This window comes from Quercus lobata, chromosome 11 (genome assembly GCF_001633185.2).
Source record: "Quercus lobata isolate SW786 chromosome 11, ValleyOak3.0 Primary Assembly, whole genome shotgun sequence".
NCBI lineage: Eukaryota > Viridiplantae > Streptophyta > Magnoliopsida > Fagales > Fagaceae > Quercus > Quercus lobata.
This window is the reverse complement of record NC_044914.1, coordinates 34,775,525-34,795,731: the sequence shown is the minus strand read 5'-3', so window position 1 is coordinate 34,795,731 and position 20,207 is coordinate 34,775,525. Positions and strand designations below refer to the sequence as shown.

At 33.0% G+C, this 20,207-nt stretch overlaps 1 protein-coding gene and 1 long non-coding RNA gene across 2 annotated transcripts; one reads left to right on the top strand and one right to left on the bottom strand.

Moving 5' to 3' along the window:
- Window positions 1–3,917: 3,917 nt before the first annotated feature.
- Window positions 3,918–6,304, top strand: LOC115967369. The gene is made up of 5 exons (XR_004086443.1): window positions 3,918–4,123; window positions 4,198–4,740; window positions 5,699–5,796; window positions 5,953–6,093; window positions 6,182–6,304. It is a non-coding gene; the product is annotated as an uncharacterized LOC115967369 (long non-coding RNA).
- A 629-nt stretch (window positions 6,305–6,933) lies between these two features.
- Window positions 6,934–16,073, bottom strand: LOC115968086 (polyadenylate-binding protein 8-like). The gene is made up of 9 exons (XM_031087292.1): window positions 15,208–16,073; window positions 10,136–10,254; window positions 9,354–10,010; window positions 9,199–9,276; window positions 9,015–9,104; window positions 8,515–8,652; window positions 8,191–8,364; window positions 7,890–8,096; window positions 6,934–7,443 (listed from the first exon to the last, which is right to left on the bottom strand). Exons 1-9 carry the CDS (start codon window positions 15,446–15,448, stop codon window positions 7,201–7,203), a joined length of 1,947 nt encoding a protein of 648 aa, XP_030943152.1. The 5' UTR covers window positions 15,449–16,073; the 3' UTR covers window positions 6,934–7,200.
- Window positions 16,074–20,207: the final 4,134 nt, after the last annotated feature.

Here is a 20,207-nt window from a genome sequence, read left to right as displayed (position 1 = left end):
TAGGGAAAACCAAATGCACGAGACTACAAGACATGTTAGTCTGATATATGGATTCAAGTTTGTTTGATGATAAAGTCTAGAAATATTTTTTACTTTAGGCTTTCAATTAATTATTCAACGAGTTGGAAACCATCTTTGCCCTTTTCCTCCAATCCAGCCGGCTATCAATCTAACCCAATTATAGCTAATTCCTCCTTTTAAAATGTAAAAAAATTATTCATCTACCCCTTTTCTGCTTTATATACTTGTTAATGAGTGGGATTTTTTTTTTTTCTTCTTTCTACCGGAAACCTGTGGATGTGGTGGAGGAGAAAGAGAGAGAAACATAGAGAGAGAGAGAGAGAGAGAGAGAGAGAGAGAGAGAGAGAGAGAGAGAGAGAGAGAGAGAGAGAAACGTAAATGAGAGAGAGAGTCAGAAGTCAAAATTTTTTTGGGTTTAGAAATAGGTTTAGAAAGTAATAAATGAGAGTAATTAATTAGATTCTAATCAGAATATTTGTAATAATTATAGTTTTTTTTAACCGTTGGATTTACTTAAATCCAATGGTTTAAAAAATGTGTAACTCTAAAGAGTTACACCAGATGTAACTTGAACCTATCTCATATAATATATAAATATATATATATATATAAAAATATTAAAACAAAAACTTTATGTTGAAGAGTATAAGGTTGTGCCATGTGGTGCATTATGTGAAATTCTCTTTATTTAGTTTTCTACTTCAACAAAGTTTGCATTTATATTAAAGTATTAGTTCATTAAATTAGCCAATAGAGTAAATGCATATATTAATTATCTATTGTTGTGCATTAATTATTTATATTTAAATGAATTTTTTTAATTATTTTTATAAACTCTATATAGAAAATAATTTTTAGTTGGAATAATAATAATAAATTTAGAATATGGCATTCTTACTTATATTTAATTGTTTTGACAACAATTGTCACAAAAGTCATAAAAATAAATAAATATTTGTGAATTCACTAAAATTAATCTTAATCCTTTAAGTTTCCTAACTCCTTTGTGTGTGTGCGCGCACATGTGTTTGTGTGGAACTAACACGGTAGGATGTATTCTATGTAATTAGAAAAATTACTATTATAATAAATATGTTTATGTTGTTATATTAATTATTTTTAGCATAATGAAATTTTAATATCATTTTTCTAAGATTTATATGAGAAATAATAGGTTTTTTTTTTTTTATGTGAGAAAAAATTGATTTGAAATGTGGCATTTTTACTCAAATTTAGTTCTTTTTGCAACAATGGAAACCATGTACAACAAAAAGGGGAAAAAATTTTAGTAACACAATCAAGAAAGTAAAAAAAAAAAAAAAAAAAAAAAAAAAAAAAAAGTTATATGCATTTTTTAGTAGGCATAAAACATGCCTATTTATATTAGCTACTATATCATGCAATTTTTAATTTGTAAACATATATATATATATATATATATAGTATGATCAAATCACTATACTACTCTTAGTGTATCTTATTTTGTCTATATATAAAATAACTAAAGATTACAATTTTTTACAAAGAAATTTATAGAAATATCTTTTTTATATATCAATAGTTGGGGGTGAGGATTTGAATCCTGAATGTTTCTATTGAAAATTGAGGTGTCAATTAGTTGAGGTACAAGTTTTTTGGCAAAATTTATCGAAATATTGGAGAAAACTAATAATAAATTGCACCGCACATCGTGCGGGAACTCAACTAGTAAGAGTTAAAATATGGGGCACATTCTGATCAAGCTACCAGACAAAACCCTGATAATTAGCAATTGATTTGTAATAAAGCAAAACTAAAAAATACATTGATGTATAGGGTTGCTCCAAAAAAGAAGAAATGGGAGCACCATTTGTTTCAATTCAAAGCTACAATACACCCAAGTGAATATGGGGCACAGACTGATCGAGCTACCAGACAAAGCCCTGATAATTAGTGATTGATTTGTAGCAAAGAAAAAACTAAAAAATACATTGATGTAAGGGGTTGCTATCCAAAAAATGAGAAATGGGAGCACCATTTGTTTCAATTTAAAGTTACAATATACCCAAGTGAATAGTCAGATACTAGAAGAGATCCGAATACTCTCATTTGTCAAAAAAACAAAAAACTACAGTGGTTAAATTGAGTCAATAAGCCAGTTAGTTGAGTGAGCATAGGACATACAGCTGAAGATCTTCAGGCTTTCTCTGCTGCTTTGTGGAGAAAAAACCAACTTTTCGCTAATATATATCTCCTACAACTGCACAACAAAGATGATACAGGAAACCACTTAATCAGGATCTCAAAATATATCATATCATTTTGTACCAGGCTCTACTATCTGTCATTATAGGAGAAATTATATTTGCAAAATCAAATGCACATAGAGAAGGCCTGTAATAATAATTTTCTATTAGATAAGGTCAAAGTTCCCATCCAAGAAAACCTTAGGTTGTGTTTGGATGAAATTATTATTTCCACAGAAGAGTTCCTGAAATGATAATTTCCTCTAATTTAGCACCCATCAAATGCTAATTTCATTGTTGTATAATTCATACATAAACAAGGAAACTCATTTATACAAACCTACAATATATATATATGGTTGGGTTCAAGTTACACATGGTGTAACTCTAAGCAATATTACACCACCCAATAACTTGTTATTGAATTCATATTTTAAAAATCTCACTGTTGGGTTACATGTTCTATATTTTTTAACATGCATGCCAATTTTTATACCAATCAAATGTTTTTTACTATTCGATCCATAAACTCATATTTTATGCAATATTTTAAACTACAAAAACGTGAATTTAAACAATTGATTGATGATATGACTATTGATTTTTGATTACCTTAAAACTTTGCAAACATGGAGAATATACAAAGACAATGTAATCCAACGGTTGATTTGTCAAAACTCGCATCCAAATAAAAAAAATTAAATATTTGTGAATTCAATAAAAATTAATCAGGAAATTTAAAGGGTTAAGATTAATTTTTTATTGAATTCACAAATATCTAATTTTTTTACAATTTTTGTGTCAATTTTTGTCAAATCAACTGTCATATTGTAAATCTAATACTATATATATATATATATATATATATATGTATATGTATATATATGTATGTATGTATGTGGAACTAACATTATAGTATTTATTCCATGTAATTAGAAAGATAACTAATAGAATGAATATGTTTATTTTGTTATATTAATTATTTTAAGCATAATGAAATTTTAATACTCCCTCCGTCCCACTTTGTTTGTCCTCTATTCCATTTTGGGATGTCCCAAAATATTGTCCTGTTTCTGAAAATAAAAGTCATTAATTTACTAATATTCTTATTATACCCCTATTTTATTAATAATTCAAATTTTTAATAATTTTATTTAAGGCTAGTTTTGGAAACTTATACATTTTTAAAATATAGACAAACCAATAAATGATGTTCCCTTAAAAAGTTTGACTTTTCAAATAGGACAAACAAAGTGGAATAGAAGGAGTATCATTTTTCTAAGATTTATATGAGAAACAATTGATTTTTTTTATGTGAGGAACAATTGATTTGAAATATGGTATTCTTACTAAAATTTTAGTTGTCTGCAACAATTGAAACAATGTCCAACAAAAAGGGAAAAAGAATAAATAACTTTACTAACACAAAATCCAGGATGTAAAAAAAATAATTGAAGGATATTTGCATTTTTTGTAGGCATGAAACATGCCTATCTATATGAGCCACTATATCATGCAATTTCAATTTAAAACACACACACACACACACATATATATAATATGATCAAATCACTACACTATTCTTAGTGTGTTTCTATTTTGTTTATAAAATAACTAAAGATTACCTTTTTTTTACACGGAAAATTATTGAATTTTTTTTTTATTTTATACATTGATAGTTGAGGGTGAGGGATCTAAATCTGAATGTCTCTATTGGAAATTGAGGTGTCAACCAATTAAACTAAATCTTATTGAAATATTGGAGAAAACTAATAATGAAGTTCTAGCAATTCTCCAAGCTTTTAATGGTTGCTGCTCCTTGATCGCATTTGTGACAACACATATCTTGTATCTAAACTTCTATAAACTTGATTATGGTAAAGTATTTTTTAAACAGTCTAACTCTATTGAATAATGCTCCAGTTATTAATATTGAAAACTATTTGTACAGCTATGCCAAATATGTCGTCTTAAAATCCATTGCATATGGCTTTGTTACTCTGCCAACATTTTTAGAGTTTCCATGTTTGGCTCTACAAGAATGATTCTTCAAAATATCTTAGGGTATGTTTGGTAAGGTATTTTAAACAACAGTTTTAGTGTTTAAACAACATTATACGTATTTCTACATATTTTTTCATCCACATGTATTTCCAAAAAATACAAACAATGGTACTAGTGCCACATAGTGTCTAAAATACTATTGACCCCATCTCCATGACCCAACTTTTTTCCCAGCATGCCCTTTAACAGCTCTAGCTCATCACTCAATGAGGCCACGGCCTATCGAACGACTTCATGGTTCCCATGTTGAAGCAAGAAAATATAAGTGGCAGCAGAACTTCCAGTGACCAAGTGATTTGGATGCAACCGCATTTGAGATACTGGAGCATCAAATTGCAGTACCTTTTGCACAGATGATGCGAGGAGGCCAAGCTTTTGAAGAGATAATAACTAAAGATTAGTTTTTAGAACCCCATGAACTTGAAAGGAGGTGATCTTCCCTGGGCCCACTGATTGGTTTGGATGATTCATGTCTAGGCTTTGAAATAAGATGTCAACTGCAAGTGGGTAAAAGGTGGAAAATCGTTCACATTATATTTCTACCAAGAGAGTCAAACAATTTTTGTTTACTTGAACAAAAATTAATCATTTTTTTAATCATTTTTTTTCCAGAGAGTAACACAGGACCAGCATTTTCTATGTGCTTTGGACAAAGATGTTCTAAATGTATTGCGGTGTCAATTGCAGAAGGCCGAGTGCCAGGTAATATCAAACAAATAACAAAACAAGGCACATGTTCTGTTCCTATCTGTGTTCATATTTGATTGAATTTACTGGGTCTTATATATGAAATTATTGATATGGGTAAATTTTTTTTTTTTTAATGCTTTGGATGATTCCCTATAATTTTATACAAGTTAGTTCCTTTTGTATGTGAAAGTTTTATTTAACATGCATTTACATGGTAAGCATCCATTTATTCAGAAATGCCATAATGCCTATGTTAAAATTTACTGTGTTTGAAACTATAAGAGTTTGAGGCTTATAATAGTTTTTATCAAGGACATAGGCAGTGTGCTAATAGTTTTACTGTGTGTTTGAAACTAATATATAATAGTTTATACTACGTGTTTGAAAATACAAGAGTTTGAGGCTTTTGTAAATAAAGTTTGCATTTTTATATGTTTAGAGCAAGTGGGTCTCCGAGATCCAGCTCAATGATTGAGTTACATGCTCGTACTAAAACATATTAGTTTTTTTCTAAATGGGTCGAGACTAAAATTTTCCTTCACTGCTTCTATTTTCTGCAAGTCAAATAACCCATGAGAAAATATCTTATTGGATAATGAAAGCATTGTTGGAAGTGTTTTAATGAGAGTCATTAATAGTCCTTAGTGATTTTCGGCTCAGGAAAAAACTTATTTATATTTGTTTATTTATAAAATCAGGCAAACTCAAGGTTGGATTTAGGCTTGGCCATTAAAAAATTCAAGCTCAGAACTTGAAGCTTTCTCTCTTCCGGATTTTGTTTGAGTGGACATGCTTTGTAAGTTTTTATTTTTCCTTTTTTTGCCTGATAGTTGTATTTTCCATGTTTTATGGTTTGTCTTTTTGATGTTTCATTTTTTTTGGAATGGAACATCATTTACTTATGAAAAAACAATATGTATATATAATAGTTTTTATTAAATCTTATATGCAGTTTTCAGTTGTAATAAACAGCATTTACCATTTTGGGACATAGTGGACTGGAGGCGATTTTCATTCAGGGATCCTCATAAATGAGCTTCTAGAAGGGAAGTTCGACTCTGAGATCAAGAAACTACAACAGAATTTGGTCATGGTATTTCTATTTTTTCCTCTTTTATTTTTCTTAATGTTTTACTGGTTTGCAAATTTTTGTTTTTTAACAGGACTCTTTTTTTTAATAGGTACAGCACCACTTTCAGTGGAACGACCCCCTAAACATTATGATACCTTCCATATGGTGCTGTTTTCTGACAAAGAAACACCTGTACTGAACATTATGCCCTTACAAGTTTTATATCACATTTGTACACCAAATGCCTTATTCTCTAGCTTAGCAGGAATAACTAGCATGTTCTTTCTAAAAAATAAATAAATAAATAAATAAAATGTATAACTTCCGCGATGCATATATTATCGTCTCCTAAATTTTCTGTATTTGTCCTTTCTATTTCTTCTCTCATGATAGTTGGGGGCAATTTGAAGGTTATGCGTATCATGGGCTTCGATAGCCATCCTATGAAAGTAGGGATGCATGCGTTTAGGTCCACGTGAGAGAGGTTGGGGCAGTTAATGGGGTGAGACTCGAGAGTGAAACCACAGTGGAAGGGGAAAAATTCTCTATTAGTTGGAGGAGATGACTTCAATGTTATCTAGTGCAATTATTTTGTTGAGGTGGAAGTGAAGTGACTTGTATTTTCAGTCGTGTGATTGGTTCTGCGCTGAGAGACAGTAACTTCTTTAATTAAGTCCTCACAGCATTTTGGAACTGAATTACAGATTTTTAATTTTAAAGAATAAAAATTTGGAAAACAAATTAGAAATATAGCCAAGGTGTATCTTGTGCATCCATTGCAAGCAATAAACTTCTCAAGTGGCACCTTAGTGTGACCCCTAATAACTGTGAGATCTGTTGCATGCAAACAGATGTATGATATCTGATCCAACATCTTTCCACCAACATTAAAAGCAAAGGAAGCATAGCCAAAATTCAAGCACCGATCTAAGGATCTTTGAAAATTAAAGCATAAAGGTCACAATCTTCAACCTTACCAAATATAATTTACCCAAAGTAAAAGCTCAACAGTGCAAACCAAAACCAACCTATCCTACTTAAGGCACTCATCACTTTTGAACTGAATCAAAGGCACACCTGAAATAGTTTCAAACCATTTCAAGAGGTGCAAGAGCACACTCGATGTTCTTAGGAAACAAGGTTGTCACCAAGTGACAATGAGGCCAACTGATCAGCTGCATTGCCAGCTTGTTGCTGCTGAACATTCCTCAGAACCTCCATAGCCTCGGCCACCTTTGCTTTCAGAGCTTCTGGTGACTCAAGCAAATGCAACACCTCAGTCTGATCCATCTCCAGAAGCATACCAGTTACCTTAGCTGCATTGTCAGGCTCCAGCTGTTCCACAAGTGGATAGAGATTCTCACCCAGCATCTACAGATTTTCAATCATGAAGTGAGAATCAGTAATTAACATAAACATAGCTGTAAAACAAAACCTATTAAGATCACACATTTCAGGAATATGTATTATCTAGGAATGGCTGCCATCCCTAATCTTGCACACACCACTATTTTGAGAGAGGAAGCCCTCTTATCTCACAATTGGCAGACATCATTCTTGCCAGTGAAAGCCCTTAACAGGTACTAAAGCACTTTCATGCAAGAAACTTATTGCAAAATTGTCAAATTTCAGTGAGCGTCCAGAAAAAATTAAATAAAACTATTTATATTTATAGATGGCCAAAGCATCTTAGTATGACTATTGAGCCTTAAAATTACTAAATCTGTAATTAGCACAAACTTACAAACCTGATGAGGATCAGCCCCCCTCCCCCTAGACAGTAAATAAATAAATAGAAAAGGATGGCTAATGCTTACCGTTCTCTGCTGCTCTGGAGTAGCATTTGCAAGGGCAGTAGCCAAAGCCCCTATAGGGATTGGCTGAGACAGTGGTGATGCATCACGCATCGGCCCAACACCCATATCATATGGAACAGAAAACATGCCGCTACCAACAGCAGGCATGGGAACATCAGGCAGGCCACGCCCAGGAGGATAACGGTAGACTCGCCCCCTTGGAAGCATCTGTCATTCAAACAATCCATAATAAAAGTTGTTACCGATTGAGTACATAGAGACAATACAGGTGAAAATGAGAAACAGACGGAATTCCATGGACCTGCTGCTGCATTAGTGGAACTGGCTGCTGGGTTTGCTGCACACCCCCAGCACGCCTGCCACCAGGGCGCTGCGCTTGCTGTCCCTGTGGAAGCATTGACACAAAGAAATTTGGCATTGGAGCCCCACCAGGTCTCATACCAGGAACAAGTTGCTGCTGATACCCAAATCCAGGCTGACAAAAAGTACAAGTGGAAGGTGAGAAAGCAGCACTACTTTACAATATTGTAATAACAAAAAGACCAAATAATTAGAGCAGCAAAAAAAAATTTTGGAAAATTGTGAAACAGAAAATTCAGTGTAACAAAACAGGAATGTGGTTTACCTGGGAAGGAATGATAGCAGGAGGGGCCTGGCCATAGAATATTTGTTGTCCAAGGCCTGGACCACCGGGGGGGTACATTTGCATACGAGGAGCAACTGAAGGTGCCATTGCCATTGGCCGCATTTGAGAAAATTGAGCCTGTAAAGTAGGTAGTAATCCATCAATCACACAAACACACATGTCCAGTCCTAAAATAACAAATATCAATCAAGGGACAAAGCCACAAGCAGATAGCAGCTCTAAAAGCATCAAGATAGATACAGGGAGGACCCAAAATAGCTCAACCAAAACTAATACAGAGAGAAGGAAAAATCCACCATGCCCCAAATCTCTAATCTAAGTCAGCATCCTTCAAGGGAAAAATAAATGAAGATCCTATAGAAATTGATACAGCTTGACTGCAAAAAATCATAGTTATGTTGATTGCTCTTCTGCAGGCATGAAACACCTGTTCCACTACAATTGTTCAAAGGCTCAAAAAAATCATCAAGAAAACATACCTGCAACCTAGCTCTTCTATCCTCTTTTCGTTGTGCAAGTGCAACATACAAAGGTTTGCTCACAACCATTTTGCCATTCATCTCCGATAGCTATCAAATAATGAAAAAAGGAAGTATTTTTATAAGTAAATTTACCACAATGTTGAGAATGTCATCATTAATACAAACAAACATATCAACTTACAGCTCTAGATGCCTCTTCAGGAGTAGAGAATGCAACAAACCCAGATCCTCTACTTATTCCATTAGGGTCTCGCATAACCTGTACCCATGTCAAGAAAAATGGTTTACAAAGCCCTGCCAATAGAAAAATGGTTTTCAAAAATAGATGTTACACACCTTGCATGAAGTAATGGAACCAAACTGAGAGAAAAGCTCCTTAAGTTTATCATCACCAATGCTGTCATCTAAATTTTTAACATACAAGTTTGCCCCTTGATATTTGTCTGCAGCCTCTTTCATACTCTGTTCAAATCGAATTTTTAACTCAACTTCCCTTTCAGACTTCTTCTGTGCCTTCCCAACATACCACTCCTTATCATCAACTTTCCTCCCATTAAGAGACTCTACGGCCCTGGCGGCATCATCTGCATTCTCAAAGTTGATAAAACCAAAGCACTTAGATTTCCCATCTGCATCCCTCATCACCACAAAACTGGTGAGAGTTCCAAATTCTCCAAAAATTCTGTTCAAATCTTCTTCAGTTGTCAATTCAGAGAGATTCTTTACAAAAACATTGTTGAATCTTGTCTTGTCAGTGGCAGTTTCTCTTTCCTGCTTGCGGAGGAAGGGTCCAACAAAAACTTGCTTATCATTCAATAGCATACCATTCAACTTCTCTATAGCTTTTTGGGCAGCTTCGTCATTATCGAATTGCACAAATCCATAGCCTTTTGACTGGCCAGAGGAGTCAGTTGCTACCTTGCAAGAGAGAATGTTCCCAAATGCAGAAAATGTATCATGTAATGCTTTGTGGTCAATTGCCTTATCCAAATTCTGCCAAGTTTAAAACAACCAGATATCAGTGTAAATAAAACAACAACAATATCGTCAGCGGCCCAAATTATCATTAAAAAACAGGAGAGGCCCACAACCGAGTCCAGGTTATTGGATGTGAATACCTTAATAAAAATGTTTCCAGCCCCACTTTTGCGAATACTAGGGTCACGATGAGAATACATAATCCTAATGGGCTTTCCATTCAGGGGAGTGAAGTTCAGGAGTTCCAATGCCCTTGCAGCTGCAATTAATTAAATCAAAGACATAAGAATAGAGTAAGATTGACAATTCTAAGGTGGTGCAGAAGCGGGAAAAAATTATATTTCTCAATATCAACAAGTACATGCATACAGGATAGACATTCAAGGGAACATATTGGCCTACTTATCAAAAAAAAGGGAACATATTGTCCTAAAAATGATAACTCTTTTTAGCTTGATGCGTGTGTGTGTTATAATGTACATGACCCAGAAACCATAACTCAGCTTGTATTATGAGAGATTTATCGGTGGCCTCAAAATCCATATGTCAAGAGTTCAACCCAACCAAGATAGAATGGAATTAGTAATAATTCCGAGCCTCAGTCTCAAGAAGTATACCCACAAGATAGATTAAAAAAATAAACTGAGTGTAGGATAACAAGCATATGGCAAGCTTATTATTCCTTGAAATAATCCTAATCACAAAGTCATTTTAAACCTATTTGGAATGGCACAAGCTATGTAATATCATTCATATCTATCAAAGGTAAGTATTATCACAAGAGGGGCCACTAGTTTTGGAAAGAGCCAACAAAGGAGGGGGAAGATAAATCTGAAGTAGAATAATTGTATGACAAACATGTGATTCATTGAAATAAAATCATTAATTGAACCAATGGAGTCATTAGATATTTATGATAAGTAACAGTATGATGTACTATAGTCTATAGCACACGCATATGGGTGAAGTTTTTGTTGAATATTGGTGTAGTGATAGTCTTCTATGAAATTAGTAACTCAAACTCCTAACAATAGTGTCACAGAAATATAAATTTTCTTTTTTTGATAGGTAAGTGTCACAGAAATAGATTTTAGTCATAGATGACTTTTCAAAGTCTGAAATCACAGTAGCTATCTGTTGAAATTCCCTTCCTTACACTATTGAGCAATTGAACAGATATGTAAATAAAAGTTAAAAGGAACTAGAAGACAAAAAATGATATTCTTTATTGTAGAAACTTTGTGTAAGTTTGCAATCCAGAGTTAGTGAGTTAAAATGGAGAAGTTCTTTTGCTTAGCTGGATAAATATTGAGACAACTTTGTCCGATACTGCATTCTTTATATGGCTCAGTACTCTTAAGGAAAGCAGTTAATTTGCTGCGCATTAAATAAAATTCAACAAATTTAAATTTATCATCTGCAAAAGCCATTTGCGTTAGAAATGACTACAACTATTTCTATTTTGCTATTACTCAATCAGAAATCATGTGACAGAAACCAAGAATTATTTTTCAAGCACAGTAAGCACAGACGAGTTCAAATAATTTGAGATAAAAATATATTAATTTGGGAAGTTGATTTATTGTTAATTAGCTTAGGAGAGGTACCTCAGGGGTAGTATAAAATTTGAGGGAATCATCATCAAATTTTAACGATGGGTACTAGGTGTAGCATCAAGTTTAGGAGAAATCAAGGACTTTGAATAATACTGACTAATTCTGGCAAGTTACATAACTGTGTTGTGATCTAAAAATTTCAAGTGTCTACGATTTTTAATGAAAATCAAAGCTAACAATAAATTTATGCATTGCTTATTCCCAAGTTGTCTATTCTGCAACTAGGTCAAGCTAACAATAATTTTGTGTTGCTCGTTCCCAAGTCAAGATCTTTTCATAGATTTGAGATTCTTCAGATCATGCATCCCACATCCCATTTTAAGAATCCCACCCTCTGTATGCATTAATTAAGTATACAGAATTAAGACAGGGAAAAGTTAAAAAAAGAAAATAAAACCTAAGTGTTGATAAACAATTTTATTTCAGAAAATTGAAATGTTTTTCATTTCCCTGATAATGCAATGAATGAATGCAAACTTTTAGTATCTTAGGAGCTACAGAAACAGCAACATCAATATCTTAACAACAACAAAAACAAAGCCTTAGTCCCATTTGGGGTCGGCTATGGATGCGCAAAAAATTAGTCAAGGTCAGCCACATGTATTCTATTCCAAGTTGTCATTGTTACTTCCTTAATTGACATGTCCATTTTAAACAATTCTACTAATGTTATTTTTTGTTCTTCCTCTACCTTTTTTTTGATCCCTCAACTTGAATCAACATCCATATATATAAATTCTTTAATTAAGTTCAAGAAGTACTTTAATATCTATTTACAAGAACAAATGGAATATTCAAACAATACAAAGTACCTTGTAATTAAATTAATGAGTCACACTAGGAAACTTTGAAGAAAGTAATTGAAAATGGATTACGACATGTAAGAAAGCATATGATAGAGGTCCCTAAAGAGGTTAAGTGATTTTTTTTTTTTTTTTTTTGGGAGGGGGGTGGGGAGTGGGGAGAGGAGGGGTGAAGTTGATTAAGGATATGTATAACAGAGTTGTAATTAGCATGCTTACAAGTGGAGGCATCACAAGTGAGTTTCTTATCACTATAGGTTTGCATCAAGGATCAATATTATGTACATATCTATTTGCACTAGTGATGGACAAGCTCACTAAATCAATTCACGAGCAAGTTCCTCTATGTATGCTTTTTGCATATGAAATAGCTTTTAATGGGTGAAACTAGAGGTGGAGTTAATACCAAGTTTGAAATTTGGCAAGAAACTCTAGAATTCAAAGGCTTTCGAATGTGTTGGTAAGCACACTTAAGCATAAAGTGCAAAGCACCAAAGCCCCAATGCTTTTTGCCTCTAAATCAAGGCACATTTGAAGAAGTGCACCTAATGCATGCTTTTTGGAGCTTTTTCAATAAGCTCAAAGGGAACTTTTTTGAACTTGTTAATTTTTAATTTTTTTATTATTATTGAAATGACCCAAATATAAATTGTAGCCATCTAAACTTAACACTATTGAAATCAACTGTTGATTTGGTATATAAAAGTCGATTTTATATATGCTACTATACACTTAAGCCCACTCAAGCAGGATGGATAACCCCTTGTGTGGGGAGATTACTCTTTGGAACAAATAAATGAGATTGCCGCCGAGGCTAGTCCAAAGTGCACAAAGGCAAGGACTTGCACGCCTGCAAAGCAAATGGAAATCATGGAGGCAAGGGAGAAAGTCAAAACTTAACCCAGGTCCTCTATTTAGGAAGAAAGCCCAGGTGGGGAAGCAACTTGTCGAGCTAGGAGCACACAGAAGGGAGACAGCTTATTCACTTGGAAAAAGTAGCGCCCTCAGGGAAGAGAAAGACCTGAATCTATTACTATATTCCTGACCTTAGCAAGTCAAGAGGCAGTCCTACTAGAGGTCCAATTGAAGACTTCATTCAGTTAGCTACTTACAAAACTGCTATGTCCTGAAACTTCTAGTTTATTCATAAAAAAAGGAATGATTTAATTTATTTGTGATAATTGTTTAGTTACTTTAGTAGTTGATGTTGAACATATAATGAGATCTGCACTTCTTATATTAATTGATAACCATTTTTTTTGATAAGTTAATTCTTGGTAACCATTAAGTGCATAAGTGATTAAGAGAATGATATGAAATGTTATATTCCAACTTACATGATTATTTGATTACTTGATTGTTGTATTACCCATTAATAATTATTTTCATATTTATTATATTATATTTTTTTAAATGTGCGCTTGCACCCAAGCTCTAAGATGTCTTTGCACTTAAGTGCGCCCCACGCTTTTACCAAATTGTTTTCGATTAAGTTTAAAATTTGGCAAGACACTACATGGAATATAAGTTTAGTAAAAGTGGAACTAGAGATGAAGGGGAAGTAAGACTCAAAGATCAAGAGGTACTAAAAAAGAGAGAGTTTTGATATATTTTTTTCTTTTCTTTTTTTGATAAGTAGAGCTTTTGATATTTTTGATCAATAATTCATAAAGATGGAGCAAAACCAAAGAGGATGTGAATTATGGGATAAGAGAAAAATGGAAGACGTGGAGAAGTGCATTAGGAGCATTAAGTATTGTATGAACATAAAATACTCATTAAGTCTAAGGGAAAATTTATAAGACCGCGATAATACTAAAATAAGCTTTATAGTACTGAATGTTGGGCTCTTAAGAAGCAACATATTCATAAAATGAGTGTAGCTAAAATGAGAATGTTAAGATGGATAAGTGGAAACACATGAAAGAATAGGATTCAAAATAAGGAAATTCGCTTAAAAATAGGAGTGACTCCTATTGATGAAAAAATGAGGGAGAGTCACTTGAGATGGATTGGTCATGTAATGACTTCAAATAGAATAGAATGGCAGAAAAGAATACGTGTGGTCGGTCAACCCTAATTGCTCTATTGAGATCCATCCTTGATCCCAACAAATTTGGGACTAAGCCATGGTTGTTGTTGAAGCTGAGTTTTTTTTTTTTTTAAATCAAAATCAATACTTTCTATCTTAACCAAATTCAATAAGGATGGCTAGCAGAATGCTTATGCTTTATAAAGCAAATACCCCTCTGATAAGAGAAGTGACATCACTCACTTCCCATTTTAATCAAATAGTTGCCTTTTCTTCTTCCATTTAATAAGTCAGATAAGGTAAAATGCAAGTTCCAACACCCAAGAAAAAAAAAATACCTGTAATGGAGTATCATGTTCTTTAAAATTGACTATTTTTTAATGGCACCCCCAATTTTTATATAACCTTCCAAATCAAAATAGTAGCCTTTTCTTCTTCCATTTAATGAGTCAGATAAGGTAATGCAAGTTCCAACACCCAAGAAAAAAACAAACCTATAATGGAGCATCATGTTCTTTAAAATTGACTTTTTTTTAATGGCATACGCAATTTTGAAATAAGTATCCAAATTCAGCAAACAAGCAAAAACCCATTTCCCAAATTACAATTACTCCTAAAATATCCATTCAAAAAATTAAATTTCAATCGCATAATGAACACCCAAACAAGCATCAAATATAGCTGGAAAAAAAAAATCAAATTGCAAATATGAAAATAGAAACTTTTTGACAATAAATTCGAAATTAGAAGCAAACACTAACCGTCCTGAGGGTTGCTATAGTTGACATAGCCATAACCGAGCGATCGCCGAGTGCTCAAGTCCCTGCAAACCCTAACGGAAACCACCTGACCCAGATGGTTAAACAGGTCGTACAGCTGCGAATCGGTGACGTTCTGTTCAAGATCTCCGACGTACAGCGACGTCGTCACGAACTGGTTGGCGCCGCCGGCACCGTTCGCACCAGGGATCGCATTCTGAGGCGGAGCTTGTACCTGTGCCATTTTCAAAATTGTGTATTTTCTCTTTCTTTTTTCAAATTAAATATTCCAAAATCGTTTTTTGATTTTTTTTAATTTTTTTGTTCTTTTTTCTCTTCCCTCTCCTCTAGTTATTGCAACCAAAACCCTAGCAAGAAACACACAACGAAAAACGAAGCCGGAAAAATACAAAAAGTTTAGACGCACACAAAGTGTTCGAAGAAAGACCTCAAAGACCAAATAAATTTTTGTTTTTTTTTTTTGTTTTTTTGACGATAAGGTGAGGAGAGGGAAGGGTATGGAGGGGTGGGACTAAATGGTCGGAGACCGCCGCAGAAGGCGGCGCGTGAGGAAGAGAGAGAGAGGAAATGAGGCTTCGGTTTTCTTGAGAGGGGCAGCTGAGACTGCACTGTGAAAAAATAAGAAAAGAGAGACAGTGAATTTTGAAGGTGAGATGGATATGTAGTATTACTACGTGGGTAGGTTCGTGAAAACCCTATGATGATGGTGATTATGAATGAGATGATGTACGAGATCTGCGCCGTATGATCTGAAGTGAGGGGTGGTGGGACCCAGATGACAAGGTCTAAGTCCGGAGATTTCTGACTTTGTGTGTTGTGTTTGTGACTTTGTGAGGTGTTAGATTTTGATGACAACAGTGGGTTTGGGTTGAGTTGAGTCTTAAGGTGGGAGAAAGTACTGTACCAAGCATAAAGGCACAATTTTTACCACAGTTATTTTAAGTGGCAGATTATGATTAACTTTTCGTTATTCTCATGTGAATACACCGCTCACAATCTGCCGCGTAGATAATTGTCACAAGGATTGGGCATTTTTTTTTTTTATCTAAATTCTTTTGGAAAGTGGACTATGGACTCAGCAGTCATTTTGTATTCTTTATAGTTTTCTCCAAGGGTGAAAGATAAAAAATTAAAATAAAAGAAAAAGGAAATTATGATTTCAATTGTTTGAATTTATCTGTTTTTACGTATAAACAATTATTTTATTTTATTTTATAACGAGTGGTTATTCAAAATCAAGTTTTCTTAGCTGGAAAAACTAGAAAATGGTAAATAAAATACTCATTCCTTATTTGAATTCACTGTAATTTGGCAGTGGTGTTACTGGTGTACCAAAAAAATTAGTAGTGTTCTCCTTTAACGGCGCTACTGCTCAAGTGAACTTTTGTACTGAGCATAGAAAGTTACTTTTGTTTTTTCGTGTTTTTTAATGTTAGCGGCATTAGAAAAATTGAGCAAAATAAAAATTATTTTAAATTAACCAAAAAAGTATAACTTATTTTTTAGATATTTTTTTTCTTTTTCTTTTTTTTTGAAAAAACAAATCTATTTCATGACAAGTTAAATAAAAAAAATTAAAATATCTTTTTCCAACTCATTTAAGGTTACTATCAAATTTATGAAAATGATAAAGTTTTTCAAAAAATAGTCATTGGAAATATTTTCACAAAATACTTTTGGAAGGCAATTTTATCTCACGATAAGCTAAATAAAGGAAGTTAGGATATTATTTTTCAACTTATTTAAAATTACTACCAAATATAAGAAAATTAGGGAAATTACACTTTACCATTCTAACTATACAGTAGATGACACTTTATACCATAAACTTTCCGAATACGCGTTTTACACCATAAACTATAATCATTGTTACACTTTGCACCCCAATGTTAAGTTTGGGGTTAGCTTAGATTGAAAAGTATGGCATCACATGAAAAGACTTAATTGTCCATCTTCTTAATCTTTTAAAAACAAAATAAAAATTACACTTTACCACCTTAAATTATACTTCTGATTACACTTTACACCTAAACTTTGAACATCCATCCAAATTAACAGAAAACTTAACGTCAGAGTGTAAATTGTAACAAGAATCATAGTTTAGGGTGTAAAATGTGCATTTGAAAAGTTTAGAGTACAAAGTACAATATGAGGTATAATTTAAAGTAGAAAAGTGTAATTTTTCCAAGAAAATGAGCAAGTTTTTCAAAAAATATTTATTAAAAAATGACTCATTTTTTAGAAAACATTAACACCAAAATAAACCTCTCAAACAAAGAGGCTCTGATAAGGCAGTAGTAGAAAATTATTGTATTATTGATCGACTTTTTGCCCTTTTTTTGTTGGTAAAAAGTGAAGTTTTATTTATGAATAAGAGGGTACATGTAAAATATCATTCCATGTCACATATACCATGAAGCCAATAAGTGCACAAATCCATTGGCAAAAAGGGGATGAGAGCAACCCAGACATTTGGAAGAATATGAAATATACCCATTTTTTGTTTATCAAGGTTATGTATTGGACAATCTTAAGTTAAATGGAATCTAATTGAGACTGCCCTTGTAAATACTCCAAGTTGCATTGTTTGAGTATGCGCTGTGCATACATGTGTTGAGTGGACATGTGTTGAATTCTACGTTAGGTTTTTATTAGGTAGATCTTAGATTTATAAGCGATTACGATGAGCCCTAATTGCAACTTAACTAGTCATTTTTGGGGTGTACACACAAATGTGATTAGCGCTTTCTTTGAGTCGTTACTAATTTTATCATAGCAAACCTACACCCTAAATTAGATCGTCTGAGTATGTGTTTTGCGAGCATGTGTTGGATCCCACATAAGATATTTACTAAGTGGATCTTAAATTTATAAATGATTAAGAGGAGACTTAATCATGAGTTTATTCTAGTTCTATCAAACATAAGAGTAGTTTCTCACCCTTTTCTATTAACAAGAAATAAGTTATGTATTATAAATTTTTTTTTTTTTTTGGTAAACACTTTTAAGCAGTAACATAAAGTATAACATTAAATAATTTTTTTAAAAAAAAAACATAATTCAATTTCAGTTGATAGATGAACCTATTAATAATGGTATGCAAAATTTGTAACGAAACGTGCAATCTTATTAAGTGGACATTGACTTGTAAATTAGGGGAGAAAATGTACCATTAGAGCCTTAGAGGGTTACATGATAATGAGATAAATGTACGAATACATTATAGAATATACAAACTAAGGATTTTTTTTTTCTTCCTTCATTTCATGGAAGATCAATAAGTAGTAAGAACTCCCATCATAATTCTTGCATACTCGATATATTGCTTTAGTGCTAGCAGATAGTACGAAATTAAGATACTAAGTGTAAGGATAAGGGATCTTGTTCATATCATGGAAACCAAGAAATGTCATCTGGCTATAAGCCTATTAGACCAATGGCAACAAAATTAGTGTTGCTTTTGGGTAAATCATGATTCATAAAACTCAAGAAATGATAATAGGAACATCCAAAATAATCTGAACAATGGAGTGGTCATTTCAAGGTGGTAATTGGATGGGTTTCAGTTAGCTCAATTGGTAAAATCTCTGATGGTTGTATAAAAGATCTAGGGTTCAATCCCCACCTATACCAAAAATTGATTGGTGTTTTAGTTTAATGATAAAGAGCTATCATTATCATTAGAAGCAGATGTCATAGGTTGAAACTCTCTCTAAAAGAAAAAAAAAAAAAAAAAGTTGGCAACTGGTCAGTGATAGTATTTTTGGAAATAGTAATTATAGGTTTACATTGCATTAAAAATGTAAATATTACATTATAGACTATATATTTGTAAAAATTGTACAATATTATATATTTTTTGCAGAGTATATTTATAAAATTTACATTGCTAGTACAAAGTAAATTAATAATTTTCCTTTTTGGTTAGTAGCAAATTGCTTAACTTGTGCAATTCAGGAAAGTTAGAGGCTATTTGGCCAACCAAATTTGATAACTCAATTCTCAGTTTCCATAACTCATAACTAAAAAATGGTGGGACCCATAGCAAAAAGGTTGTTTGGCCAAACGATAACTCTGTTTCCATAACTCTGTTTCCATCACTCAATTTTCTGATTTTTGAGTTATGAGTTATGGAAACTGAAAACAACCAAAGGCTGTTTTCAGTTTCCATAACTCATAACTCAATGGCATTTTTGTAAATAAACACACATGGAGGGACCCACAGCATCTACTTTTGACCACCTTTTGACTCTTTTTTTTTTTTTTTCACTTGTTCGATCTTCAGTTCTGGGTTTTTTTTTTTTTTTTTCACTTGTTCGGTCTTCAATTCTGGTTTTTTTTTTTTTTTTTTTTGGTTAGCTTCGGTGAGTTTGGGTACTGAAAACAAAAAAAAAAAAGAAAAAAAGCTACACCGGCTGACAGGTATAGGCCCACAAATAGTGTGAAAAATATTAAGTGATGGAAATTGGGTGATGATGCCAAACGGGTGTGAAAAATTGAGTGATGAGTGATGAGTGATGAGTTATGAATTATGAGTGATGAGTGATGAGTGATGGAAATTGAGTGATGAAAAATGGTTGGCCAAACAGACTCTTATTAATCCACACGTACGGTAAGTAGTTGCCTTGTTTAGTCATTGTTGAATTGAAAAGCTTGCCGGCCAAATATTAATATCATTTTGTAATAAATAATTACAATGTGGAGGAATGTCTCTATTTGCACATAATAAAATATATCTATTTTCTCTAGGAAGCTCTAGAGTCTAATCCAGTTAGTTCAGTTGGTAAAGTCTCTGATAGTTGTACTAGAGATTTGGGATTCAATCCCCACCTACACCAAAAACTGATTGGTGTCTTGGTCTGAAATGAATGAATATATAAGGAAAGGCCCAATCTAATGCAATTATGTTCAAACGGAAAAATTCGTAGAAGATGCTTATCAAATAAATAATGAACAAATCTTGGAAATACAAATTTGATCAC

Bases quoted from the DNA above. Each gene is read 5' to 3' on its own strand.
- LOC115968086 (XM_031087292.1), bottom strand. From the start codon at position 15,448: ATGGCACAGGTACAAGCTCCGCCTCAGAATGCGATCCCTGGTGCGAAC. The intron at 8,365-8,514 runs GTAAACCACATT...ACTTTTTGTCAG, and splicing joins CTGCTATCATTCCTTCCCAG to CCTGGATTTGGGTATCAGCA. The intron at 8,097-8,190 runs GTCCATGGAATT...TTTGAATGACAG, and splicing joins TTCCACTAATGCAGCAGCAG to ATGCTTCCAAGGGGGCGAGT.